This window comes from Convolutriloba macropyga, chromosome 13 (genome assembly GCF_964194025.1).
Source record: "Convolutriloba macropyga chromosome 13, txConMacr16.3, whole genome shotgun sequence".
In the NCBI taxonomy this organism is placed as follows: Eukaryota; Metazoa; Xenacoelomorpha; order Acoela; family Convolutidae; genus Convolutriloba; species Convolutriloba macropyga.
The window spans coordinates 40,580,992-40,599,281 of record NC_134480.1 but is presented as its reverse complement, the minus strand read 5'-3'; the positions used below and the strand labels follow the sequence as shown (position 1 = coordinate 40,599,281).

At 35.0% G+C, this 18,290-nt stretch overlaps 2 protein-coding genes across 2 annotated transcripts in view; one reads left to right on the top strand and one right to left on the bottom strand.

The window, feature by feature from the left end:
• The window catches only part of LOC142351416 (mitochondrial inner membrane protein OXA1L-like), a 282,527-nt gene that overhangs the window by 87,375 nt on the left and 176,862 nt on the right, over positions 1 to 18,290 (top strand). The window lies entirely within an intron of this gene.
• Positions 4,351 to 16,800, bottom strand: LOC142352160 (2-(3-amino-3-carboxypropyl)histidine synthase subunit 1-like). Its single transcript, XM_075404559.1, has 3 exons — positions 16,027 to 16,800; positions 6,848 to 7,117; positions 4,351 to 4,764 (listed from the first exon to the last, which is right to left on the bottom strand). Exons 1-3 carry the CDS (start codon positions 16,655 to 16,657, stop codon positions 4,382 to 4,384), a joined length of 1,284 nt encoding a protein of 427 aa, XP_075260674.1. The 5' UTR covers positions 16,658 to 16,800; the 3' UTR covers positions 4,351 to 4,381.

The window sequence follows — 18,290 nt, the reverse complement described above, 5'->3', positions numbered from 1 at the left end:
GTTAAAATTATATTTTTTGATTTAAGAGAAACTGTCTTTTTTGTTGTTTTTATTAATTCATGGGTTTTTTTGTAAAAAGGATTGCTGTTTCCATGTGTTTCCATGTTGCATTTAGAAGTTTAAGTTAAGAATTTCTGTTTCTGAACAAAAATTTTTGGTTAGAAAAACTTCATTTTTTGCGTACCAGATAGCAAAGTTTGATGAAATTTGTATTTATTCTGTAGAAGTAAAGCCGTTCTGAAGAAAGTTCAGGTCAAAAAATCAATTAATAATTATATTTCATATAAAAGAGTCAACTACAGAAATAGTGGTACAAGCCAAAACAAAAAAAGGTAGAACTTGAATTTCAAACAGCAAAAATTGAACAATTTATCTGCAATAGCGTATTAGACCTACTGTTCCAAATATTTTTGAATAAAAAGGAAACTCCAGTTTTACAACTAATTGTTGAAATGAAATTTTGATATAGAAGAATTGGTAGTTTCTTTGTTGTTTTTATTAAAATTGTATTGCCGTAAAATTTCAGGTTATTTTCTCTATCTCTGCACAAAACAGTTCTCTTTAAACACTTTTACGCCAGAAAACAAATACGGACGAAATTTCCTGAAATCAACTGAAGAAGAAGTTTGAAATTAATACAAATTCAAAATCAGGAACAGTGCCACGAACCAATACGTAAAATGTAGATCCCGGAATTCAAACAGCAAAAGTGAACAACTTAGCTAGCGTTTTGTCAGAAAACAGCTGCAATAGCGTCTTCGACCTGCAGTTTCAAAAATAATTGAAAAAAAAAATATTATTTTGTGCACTAACTGCTGACATGATAAATTTTGATGGAGAATTTGTCTTTTTTGGTTTTTCTATTATTTCTTGTGTTTTTTTCTATTAAGGATTGTTATTTCCATGTTGCCTTAAATTAAATTTCATTAAGTGTGGCATGTACTCAACTTACCTTGACTCTGTCAATTACAAAATAACAAAAATTGAAATTGTTCAATTGGTGTCCAAATTGTCAAAAGAAGACATTCACACGAAATATCCTTACACAGCAGACAATAACCGATTGGAGAGAAAAAAGCACTGACATAAGAATAATCACAAACGTATATTGATATATTGTAGTTCCTGACAACATAATAATATCCACCATCAAGAAATAGCTAAAATCTTTTTATTATTTTCACTCAGAAACCTTAAACATCTGAAAACCGGATTAAAAAAATTGCTAAAAATATTACAGAAAATGTTACCGAGTCAAAAAATATTTAGCCATAAACTTAAACGAAAGAGTAAATGAAATATTATTTTTCACATAATAAGGCGGCAGATACCTGTAATCGGTGATACTATTGACAGAAAAGAACAAAAGATGAAAACAAATAATGTCGAATCATAGAAATCGAATGCTATCAGATGGTTACGTTATTGAGTTTCACTAGTTTTTAATTAGAAAGCCAATTGAACCTGTCATTAATGAGACAGATTGCCAAGAGAATAAAACGAAGACCAAATAGGGCAGAACTTACTATTTTTATGAAACCTATTGTGCAGGTTAGGTAAATCATTTGCTGTCAACCAAAACAAAAACAAAACAGTCAACGCTCTTATCAGAGCGCCAAAAACGGGAATAACTCAACTCGAAAAATTACAATTAAATTTGGAGGTAATAAAACAGCGAGTTGTTAATTGTATTATCTAATTTATCTCACTTTTGCCCGAATGGAACGCCGATGAATCTGTCATTAAAGATACTAAGTGACAGGTCCGCAAAACTACAGAAAAACGAGTAAAGCTCAAAAGTTTACTATTTTTTGAAAACAAGGAAAATTAAATTCGCAAAGACGATTAGCTATGAATTGAAACCCTAAACTACTTTCTTTTATGACTAATTAGAACTATACTAGTCATCAGTGATATCATATGAATTGACAGCTAAAATAACACCAAAAACTTGCTTCACTATTGTATATGTATAAGCATTAGTGCACTTCATGGAGAAGTATCATTGGAAACATAAATGAAATTGCTGCACGCGAAAATGAAACTAGGAAAACCAAAAAAACTTTCAAGCATCAATTTTTCGCCCCACTTTTAAAGCACTTTTAAAAACATCAAGCCCCTCAACTACTCTTCTTTCGCTGCGTTTACTTCAGCGTGATTAAAATCACTATTCTTGATGTATCTTCTTGTTGAGAACCAAAACTTAGGAAAATGTTAAAACATCTTAAAAAACCTCGCCCCAATACAGTGTCTTTCAAAGTTGTCTAAGAAAAAAATTCAAGAAAACAGAAATAAGTAAAAATATAATAAAAAATTAGAGATATCAGGTGCAAATAAAACTTTTAAAAAACAAACGAAAAACACTGTTTCTGTTACTTAAAGTTTAGATGCGCCTAAAGTGCGAAAAATCGTTTATGCCATACTGTGCAAATCACACGTTATGCTTAAAATCTGTTACTTAAAGTTTAGATGCGCCTAAAGTGCGAAAAATCGTTTATGCCATACTGTGCAAATCACACGTTATGCTTAAAAAGTTTTCAGGACCTGTGTCCTAAAATTAGAAAATTTTTCATCAGATATTTTGATAAATGTGATCCAGTAGAAAATTTCGATAGCTCATGACCAAGTTTTGCGACATATATGCAGTATATAGATAATTCAAAACCGAAGTTTGGTATGAAAAGAAATTTCCCTGCCTCAGCCTATAAAATTTTCAGGAAACAGTCATACATTTTTAATTGATTTTAGTAATCAGACAAAGAATGCTTTGAACAGAAGCCATTGTCAATAATAATTGAGCTCGAAAAAGTTTGAACGAACCTTTCGCACGAAGAAAATGCTAGCTGCTTTTCCCGAACTCTTTTTCGGTCATTAATGAAAATTAGTGACCATTGAACGCAGGTAGCCGGTTATTAGCCTTGAGACAAAAATTCAAAAAATGCATATTGGTGTTTTATATTGGTTTTCAGGTTGAGAATTGAAAACTGCTCCAAACTGCGACAAATTTCACTCACCTATCTTCACAAAACAAAAAAAAACGAGTGATCAAAAATAAAAAACTGTCCTATACATAGAAATACAAACAGCTGAAATAAATCAACCCAGCTGTAACTAATTCACAGAGAAAATTCACTCAAATAGAGAAAACTAATAGGAATTACGATTTTACAAAATGAACAAAATAATGCAACAAACTCTATAAGACGCAAAGCTAAATATGCTCCATGGAATTATTTGCTATATTATTCTACAATTATACGCTACATTGTCTCATGTGCAGTTCAATTGCCAAGGTATTTTGATAACAAACAAACTAGTTTAATATGGCTGATTTGCACACGACTTTGGTACATTGCAAAAAAAACATCTGCTAAACCTTTTTATCGATAGGTACACTAGAATCAGTTGCTATATTTCGTTATCAACGCTCATCCTCAAGCAGCCAAATTTAGCGAAAATTTTCTGTGCAAAATTAAATTAACAGACAAGCTTTCGATTGCTGCAACATTTAGTTCTGTTGATACATATTTGCTCCAGAAATTTTTGCAATTATTTGCAATACTTGAAACCAATCAAAATTTTACCCAACATTTCAGCCATCGAATAGTTAAGTAAAGAACCCAGATCATATGATTGAATGAGCACGAAAAAAATTACTTACCAGTTACCAATTTTGCAGCCCCTGCATGCAATGGCAGTCAGGTGATTCCATGTAATTGGTTTGTTTTTTAACTCTGCCCAATTAGGTCGTCTATCCATCAAGTGTTGAAGTTCTGATTTAAGCTTTCAAAATTGTAATTTCTCATCCCAACTGAGAATGACAATCGTTGAACGATACACAGATCTACCTCAGTCAAGTCAGTGCCTCCTCTATTCAGTTAACTGAAAGTTCTAGCTTCGAATAAAAATCTACTGAAATCAGAAAGTTAAATTACCTTTTGGAGGCAATGGATGTCTGCTCAAAATAAATGGTAAGAATTTAATATTCCAATTCAATTCATATTCAATGGACGAGGATGCTGCTTTCTGTAGTACCGTCTTCTGACAACCGATAACAAATTCTATGCTTCTTTCGTAACATTTTAGTGGCTCTTTATGCTTTGAGGTTATCTTTTAATACATTCATAAAATTCAACTGCTGTACAATTTTCAGTAAAATTGTATTTTACCTAGTTACGGGTAGACAATTTTGATGTTTAAACGTAGGCTTTAGCTCTGGGTTGTAAATCCTTAATCATTATCAGCATTACCCGTAATGCTCGCTCCCAACTTTTCCAACAATTTTATTTTCGTATAACTTTTCAACAACTTTTGTACAAACGAACCGTTGAGTAGATTTAGAAAACCAAATCTCAGAAACATTTATTACATTTAATCTATCTCAACTACAATCACATGTTGAGTTTGAACATTTTGAAAGCAAGTCTTTTTCAATTTTTGAAATTTCATTTTTCAATTCTTTAAGTCCAGGGTTGTTAGGGGTCCAGGGCCCGGCTGAGTTTCTGGCATAGTAGTCCATCGGATACGATTCTAATGTCTCCAATTTCTCCTGTGATTTCAGCACCATGTGTAACTCTGCGGGTGTTAGGAGAGGTTTGTTGAAAAAACTTCCCCAGTCTATGGACAACCGAGGACATGCAACTTGAACCCAGCAATCGACGTCATCAAATTGGGCTAATTTTGAATCGATTATCTCCGACATGAAAACAGCAATGCATGACTTTCCGTAAGAAGCGAGGAGGTCTTTTAAACGCGTCACAACAGCTGAAACGATAGTTTAAAAATTATTCATTTTTCAGTTTATCTTAACCTGCTTTTTATAACAAATTAGCTAGCAATCAAAATCACAAGGTCTAAAAGTAAATTTTAAAATTCAAAACGATCAGAAAGCTCCATGAATTCAAATAAATCATAACATAAACATTAGAATAAAACGTAACCAATAACGCTTACAGAAAAGCTCGATTAGAACAAAAGACGTCAACTGCGTTTGCCTCCTCCTGCCTCAGATGACGGATTTCATTGATAGGCATAAAATTATGAATCAAGAGCAATTCGGATTTCAGAAAAAAGTCAGCAACCGAGGCAGTTTTACAACTGGTTGAAACAGTTTCTTCTAATTTAGATCAAAGCAAAGAAATTTTTGCCAATTTTCTATATCTTGCAAAACCTTTTAAATCCATTTCCCATGACATTTTTCTTAAAAAAAATTGAAATGTATGGTTTTCCCCCAGGAAGCGAAAGAATTGCTGTTTTCATTTCTTGCCAAGCGCAGACAAAAGGTAAAAGTGAATGGCATGTTCTCTGATTGTGAATTGTGAATCACGGTGTGCCACAGTGAGCTGTTTTAGGACCACTCATTTTTCTTTTATATGCGAATGATTTTTCATCTAATATAAACACAACGGCGAAAGTAATTCAAATTGCAGATGACACAAGTATTGTCTGTTGTGGAAAGGAAACTAGCTTACATGGAAAATTCAAGGAAAAACCGAAAAATATGTAAAGATGAACAAACTTTGAATACAAACAAGACCGAATTAATCTTTTTCTCGCGCAAAAATTCTGATTTCCGATCTGCTTTTTTTTACAAAAACGAAGTTCTCACAACAAAGCTATCTTGGTATTCAAATAGACAGGAACCTTTATTTCGATGAGTAGCTGAAAAAACCTTAAAAAATATGGCTCATGCTTTAAGATCAATATACCTAATAAGACATCGGATTCCACTGAACGCGCGCATTCTTCTTTTAAAACCACTTGTGCTTTCACACTTATCGTTTTCGGCAATATTTCTTCAAAATTTATCGGCAAAAAACCAAAAACGCCTTTACCGACAGATTAACTGTTGTATAAAGGTGTGCTTTCTACGCAGAAAGTATGACAAAGCGAGAGATGTGCAAATTCGGACCAACATTCTACCAGCTGAGCTAATAGCGAAAATGTCGCTAATCAAATTTCATTATGATATAACCAGGCCAGCAAATTCTGAAAATTTTCACGGGTATCTGAGTCTTCATCAAAATACTCTAACAATACAATTCAAACTTAGACAGAATGTCAAAACCAACTTTGGAATCAATTCGATTGTTCGTCAATGCGTACAAAAATGGAATAAGTTTCCACAGTGGCTTCGGTTGGCAAAAAATGAAAACGTTTTTATGAAAACGTTGAATGAGTTCTTGCACTCACATTATGAAAAAAATTCCTTTTAACAGTAACGTACGAGCTTTTAAAAGTTATTTTTATTTTTAGGAAGAAAACATTCGCATTAAAATTTTATAATGTGCTTCTTTAAGAAAATTGATTGCTGTTTATTATTTTGTTTGAATGATTTGAAATATTTTTTGTTTCAAGAATATTTAGCCATATGGTTATAATTTTAATTTACTTGTTGCAAAAAAGAATAAAAATGCGCAAAACTACTTTTTTGTAACCTGTAGACATTTCGAAGCAATTTGAACCCATTTAGCACGGAATTTTTGTCCGAAACTAGAAAACATCCGCACGACAAAAATCTTAATTCCAATTAATTAAGTTCCTTGGTGGCTTTAGTTTCTAGCCCGGTTAATCTCTGTGTTTTGGAGGCTTGGGGCTATGATGGAAAGAGTCCAACCTTCGATTTCTTTTCACTGCATAAAATTTGCACCGAATTCTCTTAATTTTGAAAAATATTATGAAGGTAGGAAAAAATAGCATTGCCCCTTTCAGAAGCTTAGCGTAGGTAATATATTGCCATTCGCACTGTTATCGACGGTACCTCCAATCGCTCATTAAGGTTATGTTTGCATGAATCGATGCCAATATGTGTTTAAAAAAAGCTACATTAATGAGGTTTAACACATACCTGTTGATCCCTGTCGACCCAGAGTTCCCAAAATTAGCCCAAAGGTATCAGCACGTTTCGCTGTATTTATTGCTTCTGCTCTAATACTACACATGAGATTGAAGTCGTAGTTTTCACTAGTGAGCTTTTTGCTGTATGGATCGTATTTGAACGCTTTGATAGTGGGATTGGCAATCATGATACTTTCAATGTGGAATCGACCATCTCCCAGGTAGATTATAGCATCTGTGTCTTTGGGCAGAGTAGGTGAAGTGCAGCCTAGAATTTCACCTAAAAACTGAAAATTTCAACATTATTAACTCGAGCTTCTTGGCAAACGTATAATATTGCTTCCCGATGTATCCAGTTATTAGTGGATTGAAACGAGGGAGAAAGACCAAGATAAACCATCAATCACGAATGTAAAAAGCAGTTAACTAATGTGCTGAATTGTGGAAAGTGCGTGTTTTTTGCATGCGTTAACATAGCAGTCATACGAACAAAACTGTTCATTGATACTGATTATTACGTCAACTGTCCTATAATTCCATTTCATTAGACACTTTGCGTAATATAGCCAGTATAATTGGACAGTTAAACAAGTAGCAGCATTATTGGATTGTACACTTAATACTCAGTGCTTATGACCAATTTTGCTCGTAGTACTTCGATTTTGATATTTTTAAGAACCAAGAAAAATCTCAACGTTACTTCGACTTGATTTCAAGTTACGGGTTAGGCGTAATTAATTCATTTCCTACAAGAGTAACAGAAACATTTCAAATGATTATGTCAAAATCACTCTCCTTTCATTTTTCAAGTTGCATCGACAGAAAAGGTAAAATTGGCCATACACTTTTTCTATATTCCCTAAATAAGCTTCAAAATAATCAAACTTGGTACAATAACTTATTTTTACTTGAGCAAAACATGAAAACATAACCGACTAACGTCGGGCGAATTGCTCTCAAACGACCAGCGAGCGGTTGGCTTCGTCAGTACCTAGCCACTGTTTAGTGAGGTTAGCTTTAGCTTGATTGAAGGGGTCTGAGATTAGGGTAATAGACGATGACATCACGCCACATAACAGCCGCTGAAGTGCGGCATCAACAAGGGAGTTAAGGAGAGAGAGAGAGAGAGAGAGAGTGCGAGATTAAACGTGAGCGAGAAAGAGAAGGAAAGAAACGCCAGCTAACACAAAGAGAGTGAGAGAGAGAGCTAGGAATTTTTTCCATGATGAGAATCGACTGTACAACTTCAAGTTTTCTAGACTTGTTAGTAACTAAATCATATAGAAAAAAAACTGAAAGTGCAAAATTCAAAAGAAAAGTTTCCAAATTTCGCGGTACAAAAAATTTTCAAAAACATTTTTTTGTCTCTGGATACTTTTCATGTAACCCATCTGAAAGACTTAATAAACTTCCTTGGCCAGTAATGATCGTTAAACTCAGAAAAGGACAAAAAATTCCAAAATTTTTAAAACAATTGCAAATTTTAACAAAATCTTGCAAAAACTCGTGATAATAATATCTTCCGAACACCATTCCATTGTCTCAAGATACCAACTAGTCTGCCCATTTCAAGCCTTAAACAGTTTCACTGGCTTATAAAGATCCATACACTTGGAACATGATAATAAATTTTCAAAAATTTTTCAAATTAAAATTTATCAAAAAATTTCTAAAACTCGAGTCATTTAAATAAAGATAACCATTCCATTAACTCTAGAAACTAAGCAGCAGCTTCGTATCAAACTTCGAAGGAGACTTCTTGGCTCTTGAGGCTAGAGAAACCTCAAAAAATGACAATTTCAAAAAAACCATAAAGATTGCCAAAAATTTTTCGAAAAAAAAATGCTAATTCTCGTTAAATGTAAAATGTTTAAAAACACTCCATTGCATCTAGAAATTATACAATAACTTGCTATCAAACTCTAGAGGAGGTTCCTTGGCTCTTGAGGATAGATCATACTATAAAATGACAAAAATTGTCAAAAAACTTGATAAAATTGCAAGTTTTATAAAAAAACAAATCGAAAAAATTTGTGATATTAAAAAGTTGAAACCATTCGATTACCACAAAAAACTATGCAGCCACATATTATCAAATCCTTAAGCAGATTTTTTGAACCCTGAGGCTGAAAAATCTTTAATGATGCCAATCTGGATAAACCTAAAAGCCGACATACATTTTCAAACTTCTTGAAAAAACTTGCACGTTTTAAAAATGCAAAAAAATGTCGGAACCATTATATTTCCATTATAAACTGCGCAGTAACCTATTATCTAACCATAGTGTGGGTTCCTTGTCACCTAGGGTTGATAAAACTTGAAAATTTGACAAAAATTTAACAAAAATGACAAAACTTTTCGAAAAGCTTGAAAAAAAAATGTGAAAATTTGTATAAATTTGCGTGTTTTTAGCAAGCGGTTGTTCGTCAATAGCTAGCCATTAGGGGAGGGCGTGCACCGGGTTGGCAACAGTCGGGTGAGGGGCAACAGCGCAGTGGGGTTCAACAGTTGGGGGGGGGAGTCTTCAGCCTCTAAGAATAGCTCTTCACACCATAATTATAAGTCTCCAAAACAGTTTGAGCTGAAAAGCTCTAAGGGCATTTAAAGCCCGCTGGGCGCTACCTGTTTATACCGTTTTTGAAGACAAAAAGTCAAGAGCGTCAGACGAAAAATCGGTCAAACGAAAAATCTCACAAAAAAAAAGACCGACAGGACTAATATAATTGCTACAAGCTTCGTTTGAGAGCAATTAATAAACCGCTCCTCCTGATATTTCTGACGGAAGATTGAGAGAGATCATAAAAAATCAATAAAGTACTCGATCGTTTTGTCCATGGAAAAAATTGTCAACACAAAAAAACACGACTTTCGAAGGATTTGAGAAAACAAATGAGAAAGAGGGGTACACTCCTTAAATGTGTCAAAGATAAATCCGCTGCTAACCGCGAGCAAAATGTTCGCCTGAGAAACTTGGATACACGTATTTAAATGAATACAAGAAGAGAACATGATGATCAATTAGCAAAAGCACATAATAGTAGAGGTTTGCTCCAAAGAAGTTTGCTATTAGAGGTTTACTTCAGAAAATAATCAAATGCGATAAGAAAAGAGCCAGTACAATTGATGTCAACACTTTCAATAACTTTTTCGCTAGTATTGAAGAAAAATTGATAGTTAAGATTCTGTGTTGCATACGCAGAAGATTCATCAAAGTTTTTATTTTGCTCAGATTTCTCTTCTAGGGATTGAGAATACAATCAATGGAATGTCTCCTAAAACTTATGTTGAAGATGGCATCAGACGAAAAATTGGGACAAAGAATTTGAAAATTTTTTCTTGATAGCAGATTACAATACGTTTAATTAGCTGGCAAACAATCGCAGTCCAAAAAAGAAATGTGCAATCCACAAGGATCAGTCCTGGGGCCTCTTCTTTTTCTAATAATCATAAATGAATTACTAGCAGTTTGTATGCAATCTAAAGTGTTCTATTTGCTGACGATACCAACATTTAAACAACCAATACATCTGAAGGAAAATTTGTGAGCGGTAAAACTTCGTGGGCGTAAAGAAAGTTAATTTTAAATCCAGAAAAAGATCAAATATGGAACAATGAATTACAACTGAATAAAATTTCCGATGGTATAAGTTTCAACTCAAAAGAGCTTATTCCTCAGCAGTGACAGCATGCGAGAAAGAACTTCTTCCAAAATTAGAGCGAAATTTGGTAACAAGTAAATTGTAAATACATTGAGACCTTTTAACCATCGTGTTTCTTTTCATTAGTTCCGATAAATATAGTGCAAGTTTTTCAGGCTGATGTACAAAGCGAAGCGCGTAACATAAGATTTGGAACACAATGCGGTGTTTAATTGGCAACCATTGTAGCTTCTTCAAGTATGACCATGTTGGTGTTGTAGTTGACCATTCAAAAATCAAACGCCCGGCAGACTTCATTAGTCGCTTAAATTTTCGTTAACAAAAAGTTTGTCAGACCATAATAAAGCAAATTACAGTTGGCAACACGTGATAACACAAAGTCTAATTAACTCAATTGGACTGATGTTTTAACTTGATCATGAATTGACCACACTTGGAGATAAAATGATTCCGAACAAACAAAGTCGACCTGTCGTTGCTGAGTAAACTGACAATCAATATAACCACCAAAAGATTTTACCTGTTCTGTGTAGTCACCAACTTCTGGATAACTTAAAAAACCATGTTTAACAATTTAACATTTCCGGATAATCATATAATCACTCTTATTCGCATTTAATTTTTACTTTGCATTGCTGAACCAACATTGAATCGAGGTCAAAATATCACCAAACATGCATTGACTGAGGTACGAATCGAAAACAAAATAAAGAACGGTATCACCTGCGTAACATAATACATTTTCAGTTCATTCAGCATATCTCTAAAGGCAGCATGTAACAGGAAAAAAGTAAAGGACCAAGAACCGACCCTTGTGACACACCCATCTTAACTTTACCATCACCAGAGAGACCTCCATTTATGATGACCTCAGATTGCAGCCCAATCATTTTCTCTAATATCGGAAATACAAATTGATGATCAATGATATCACGCTGCAGACAAGTCTAACCCAAAATACATCAAGGAAAACGACTTGTACAGATGACAAAGAAGGTCATCAGACTTTCAGCAAAGCCGTTTCAGATGAATGCGAGCAACGAAAAGCACTCTGATACTTAATCGAGATTATTAGATTCCAGATACAATTTGATTTGTTCGAAAACAACTCTTTCAATAACTTTTGACAGGAATCCTAGATTTGTCACAGGGCGATAACTCGACAATTCAGGATCAAGGTTAGACTTTTTTAGGAGCGGCCTCACGACGCCTTGTTTGAATTAATTTGGAAAGTATCCTGTCTGAAAACTTGAATTAATTAACGCAATGAAGTAGTCCGGAGAACTTGTCAAATCAATTTTACTTAAAGAAACGAGATGAATAAATTTTCAGGCTTGGTTTACAAATCACGATTTTTTTTTAAAAAACACTGTTCTGAACTCCTATGCTCATAGCAACCTTAAGGATTGTTAATCTATGAAATTGAAGCTAAGTACAAGTTGGAAGAAACATAATTACTTGTGATGCATTTTCTGTAAAATGAAAATTAACAGCATCAGCGACATTATGACAAAAATGAAGAACGTCTATGAAATCAATATAACGGAAGCTTTTGAGTGCATGTTGGCGCATTTTCTTGCAATAAAATTTGTGTCGCATCTAATTTAACCTAACAAGAAACTAGTCATCACACTAAGAACTATTCGATGGGGACTACTGCGTGCACCTAGCTACTCAATGCGACAAGGAGAAAAATCGTTTAAGGGATATCTTGCAACTGCCTATAATTTGGTTCGAAGTAACCACTGTCTGAAAATTGGTAAAATCAAAATGATCAAGAAACAAACATTAAAAAGTTTGTTGACCTATATTGTGTCTAATTACCACGCTATTTAATAGTTTAAGAAAAACGCAATGAGGGAGAACGAAAACGCAATCATTATATATTTGCTTCATCACTTCAGTAAACTCACCAGATTGGCTGTAGAGCTATTTGAGTTTTCTCTCCAGTCAGTGTAATCGTTATATTGACCATCTCTTGCTGGTAAACAAAATCAATTCACATTAAGGATAAAAACAAAAACTGACTAACGCGGGAATCTATATTAATCTCTACGGTACACGGGCTATGTACAGTCAACACTCACAATCGGCTATAATATAGCAACAGACATAGTTTCTCAATGAGGGTACAACAAACAAGTTCCCTGATTCAGATGAGCACAGATTATGGCGTTATATCCAAAAAGAGAGGAAAAACCAGCTTATTGCCAGTGGATCCTGGAAAAGATGCGTGGAAAAGGCACTCAACCAGTTGCCAAGTCTCGAGTATTTTATATAAAGAAGAGAATAACAGAGACAAGCTAGCCTGCTTATCAAACACGGAAGATCTAGGAAGGAATGCATCCTGGACACAAATACTGACCACCAGGCTTTCGATTATTGCACAATGTCACCTTTTTACGAATAATTCATTCTTGCCATGATCAATACACAGCTCCATCCGATTTCCACACGTACCTAGCGAAAAAATAACTTCCAAATGCAGCAGAAAAGAAACTTGTGAGCCCTTTGTGCAAATTGGAAACAGCACAGGATACTAAACTTGAGAGCTGCAAAGCTCAACAAAACCTTTTTTCTTTCCGTAGAGGACATCTCTTTCAGTTGATAACAATTTTAACGGTCTCTCGCCATCTTACAGGAACTGATTCTGTCTTTGGTTGATGGACAAAATCCTTTTCGAAATACACAAAACTGCAGTCAGTTGATTGAGAAGAACGACGTCAGCAGTTATTTACTGTGAACAACCTCGGCAAAGCAATTCTGGTCAGAACTATTGTGGCTTTTCAAGTTTTAAGCGAGGTCGAAAAGCTACATTCAGCATCCCGACATACTACTGTGAACATATGCACTCAAACAAATACCATGGAAGTTCGGCGTGCCTCTACATCCCTGTACTTTTACGCATTACTAGTAGTCGCAGTAAGCAAGAATTTAGCTCAGTATGGATTGTTATCCTATGGAAGTGCAGCTAAGTCAAAGTTGGAAAATACATTTACTACAGAAAAGATTAATTTTCTTTATAAGGAAATTTCGACAGCATTGGTGACATTATGACGAAGTACAAAAAACGTCTATCAAATCTATAAAACTTCGACATCTCTATATATATATATATATATATATATATATATATAATATATCTTCGAAATCTATTTATAACTTCTACAATCTATATAAATCTATATTAACCTCTACGCTACACGGGCTATGTACAGTCAACACTCACAATCGGTTGTAATTTGGCAAAAGACATAATTTCTCAATGCCCTTAACTCCAATCACTCAAAACAATCAGTTTCTGATATAGCTAACCAGTGAGTCTCAAAAGCGACCGTGCTCAGAGATTGAGCCAAATAAAATTAAAACCTAACTATTCGCAGATGTTCGCCCAAAGTACCCTCAAACAAGCCTTCGTATCTGCTGCGCAAGACAACCAAACCTGTCACTATACCAGCTGAACAATTACGTGCCAAAATTGTAGAATACAACAAACAAGTTCCTTCATTCACTTCAATACTTTGTTGAACACAAAGTATAGCATCATATCCAAGAAGAGATGAAAAACCAGCTTATTACCAGTGGATCCTGTAAAAGATGCATGGAAAAGGCACTCAACCAGTTGCCAAGTCTCGCGTATTTTTATCTCATAAAAATCAGAAGACAATTACAAAGACAAGCTGGCCTTCTTGTCAATCAAGGAAGATTTCCTAAGTAGGAATGCATCCTGGACACAAATACTGACCACGAGGCTTTCGGTTATTGCACAATATCACCTTTCCGCGAATAATTTATTCTTACCTTGATCAATGCATGGCTCTATCCGATTTCCACATCATGTATTCCTTTGTGCAAATTGGAGACAGAAGAGGATACTAATTTTGAGTTGCAAAACTTAACGATTATATTTTTCTTTCAGTTGACGACATCTCTTTCAGCTGATAACGATTTTGATGGTCTCTCGACATTTTACAAGACTATACATCTTACAGGAACTGATTCGGCCTTTGGTTGATGGACAAAACTTTATCCAGATACACAAAATTGAAGTCAGTTGATTGAGAAGTTTCGATGTTCGCAGTTATCCTGACAAAAAACTCTGCAAAGCAATTCTGGTCAGAAATATTGCGCAGCTTTTGAAGTTTTCAACGATGTCGAAAAGCTATTCAGCAACCCGACATGCTACAGTGCACACGTGCACTGAAACAATTACCATGAAGTTTGGTGTGCTTCTACATCCCTGTACTTTTTCGCATTGCTAGTAGCACCACGTGAACATAGTAGCAAGTGTACATAGAAATCTCCCTCGGAGTGCACTTGGCGTCGAAAAACATTATCTTCGTTCCTTCATTCAAGTCAACTTATTTTTTTCACAATAATTAATTTCCTTTAACAGGTTTTCAGTAATCGCTTGAAGTAGCTTATTATTCTTTGCGCGACATAAAGATGATATAGCAATTCTAAATCACACAAAGAACAATATGCAACTGGAACGACTTCTGAAAACATCTTGACGGAAACTGATCAATCTATGAAACATAAAATAACATTGAACAGAGGATAAACGGATAATTCTTCAGATATGAAAATTCAGTTATGTAAATTGCATCCAGTTCAATGGTCACTCTTTTAACCTACAAACAACCGCAGATATTCAGGCGTAATTCTTGATAGTTAATTGATTAACCAAAAGCATCTTTGAAAAATTATTAGCCAGATGGAACCCGCAGGCTTTTATTTTCCTGGATTTAGTTCATTTTTTCCAAAGCTTATCATTGCAATCGGTTTATAGAATCAACAAGCAAATCAATTGGGGTAAAAAAGTTTGCTTTCTTAGAATCATATCCAAAGCTGCACGAGACCTGCTTCTAGACAGAATTCTTCGGGCGGAACTACATTTAACAAAAATTTCCTTGAACAGGCAAAACAATCCAACCAGATAAAGATCAATATAACGCAAGCCGTCGTAGTTAGCATAAATGAGCGTGCAAAAATATTTTATTGACTTCCAAATGTACGTCAAAAAAAAACGGTCAATTAATTATTAGAAACTGCATTCGAAGCTGGAGTGAGCTTCTAATGATAATAAGCTTCTAAAGAAAAAAACTCTTGAAACAAGTTGAAGGAAAAAGGAGTGAAAACTGGCAAATGATTTACAAATGTGCGATATTAAAAAATCCGCGTAAAGTTTGATATTACGCGGAAATTGTATTTTATTGTGTTAATGCTTACACGGCTTTTTTATTGCCCAGTTATGTAGAAAACTGACTCCATTCAGCGCTCTTTTTCTGATCATATAGATCAGAAGTGTTTTTTCTGATCATATAGATCAATTGGATTTTTGGAAACAACCCAAGAACCATTCTTTTGACGCTACGTTCAGGCATGTACACATGAAAGAAACCGGAAAAAAAATCTTTCAAATTACGCTTTGAGAACAACCTCTTCACTCAGTCAATCGAGGATTTTAAATTTTTCGTTTATAACAGCATTATGATTTGCTTTTGTATCGAATCTCAGTATTCCTCACCTGGAGATAAAGGTCGTGCTTGAGGGTTAAATGCAGTATACCCAAGGCTTGACAATTCTCTCGACGCCGATTGCACTGCTGACACAAACTGTATTGTACTAACTAACGCCAACTTCGATCCCTTGGTAAAATTATACAAAACAGAATCCAGAAAGTGGACCAAGTCCACCTGTATGTCAACAAATACGTAAAGCACCTTGATTCCAGGAGTTTCGTTGACAGGAACCAAACAACTATGTCCGTAATGGACTAAGAGGTCGACACCTAAAGCTCGGGCAGTGAAGTCGTCAATACAACAAGCACCATATGTAACATCGCCCATAACAATAACGTCACTACCAGTCATTTCTTCAATTATGTCGGCAATTGTGCATCCAAACATCGTTAAACCTTCTGGCATCTGCAGAGCTACAGTTTTTACATCCATTTCTTTTATTCTCCATATTGTTTTGGGAATTTCGAAGTTATAATTTCCAGGCAACTTCTCTATCTGCGTAGCTAAAAATTTGTTTTCACTTATGTCTGCAGGAACTAAATTGGCAACATTCCCTTTTTTGGGAGCAAAAAATCTTTTAGGCTCGCTTTTTGTGTTCACCACAGCAGGAAGCACATCAGTGCTCGTTTCATCCATGCCTAAAAAAGTGCTTTTCTATCAAAGGTGTGAGCCAAATCATCATAAGACCATCATCGAAAGCACAGTAAATACTGTAGGCACAAAATCAGCGTAGGGATTGTTTCACGTTTCACTAACTATAGACGCAAGTCAATTGATGACCATTATCGCAGATGGCCCTGCACGATAATTGATGACCATTATCGCAGATGACCTTGCAGTGCATGCAAAAAAACAAAGGGGCAGAAGCTACTGTGTTCAAAATCTATAGTAGCAGTAGTAGATTAGGCTTCGAAGTTCGTTCTTCAGGGTATTGCTTCCAGTCAATTGTCCAGATTCATAAGTTTCTGATTAATGTTGCAGTTTCCACACTTGCATACAATGCGCCAAGTGCATTCGTTTTCCTCTGTGTACTGATTGCGAAATAATGCCAAAAAATTTTTGACGCTATTTTAATTTAAGCTTCTACCATAATTTGAATAAACTTTGAGCACTAAATTGTAGAGAATTTCTGTCCCGTGGAAAAAATTTTCGTCGCTTCTTACTAATCGATTTTTGTTTATTTGTAGTTCTCCTCGGCTATGTTGACGAGTGGTACTTTCCTGAATACTGTCGAAGTTAGATAGTTCAACGTCGTATTTACCTTGTTTTAAAGCAATAAGGTATAATAAGTCGTGCATTTCAATATAAACGCTTAGAGGCAACAAATTCAAGGTAACAAGTCGCTGTTTAGGGGATGTTCAGGATGTGAGTTTTGTTATAATTTAGTCTCATTTGATTTTCTTTGCACCAAGTTGACAAACTAGAAACTGCGGTTTCAGTATTGCATTGCTTCTCTTATCAGTTTCATATCGTCAGCAAAGCCATAGTAAATTACTTCAGTTAGGTGTTCAGGTAAGTCGTTGATAAAAGTAATGAAGAAAAGAGGTCCTAATTTAGAACCCTGTGGGACACCACTGATGACTTCTATCAAATCAGATACCTCATTGTTGACTTTCACATATTGTTTGCGGTTCGTTAGATACGACGATATCAATTGCCCCCACCAATCATGGTCAATTGCCCCAACTATCATGCGCTGATCGTATTTCAATTTCCAATACTCCCATTTATAGCCGTGAACACCGCTCGATCATTTTGAGAAGACTTTTTATGAGTATTACAGAATTTAAAATAGTCGAAATGCGTTCTGGTTATTCCGAGTCTTTCTTATTAAAGCCCCCCTTGAATTATAACCCACCCACCCCCATTATGATATCTTTACCATGATTGATGGGGGGCTATAGGTTACCTAACCACTAGGCTGGGGGGGTGGCTATGATGGGAAAGGCCCCAAATTATCTCTTGATCAGATCTACGACCACTATGACAAGCTAGACACACACCAATTGGCAGTTTTTTTAATCTCGATTTTGTCAAAGCTTTCGACACTGTTCCCCACAAATATTCTGTTGCAGTATATTAGAAATTTCGTCATTGGAGGAAAACTTCTCTCTACAATCCAATCATTTTTGACAAACGGGCAGCAATATGTTCCCATTGGAATTATCTGATCGTCCCTGAAACTAGAAATGAATGGTGTCCCACAGGGGTCCAACCTGGTCCCCCTATTGTTCTTGCTTTTCATTAACAATCTCCTTGCATCATTAGA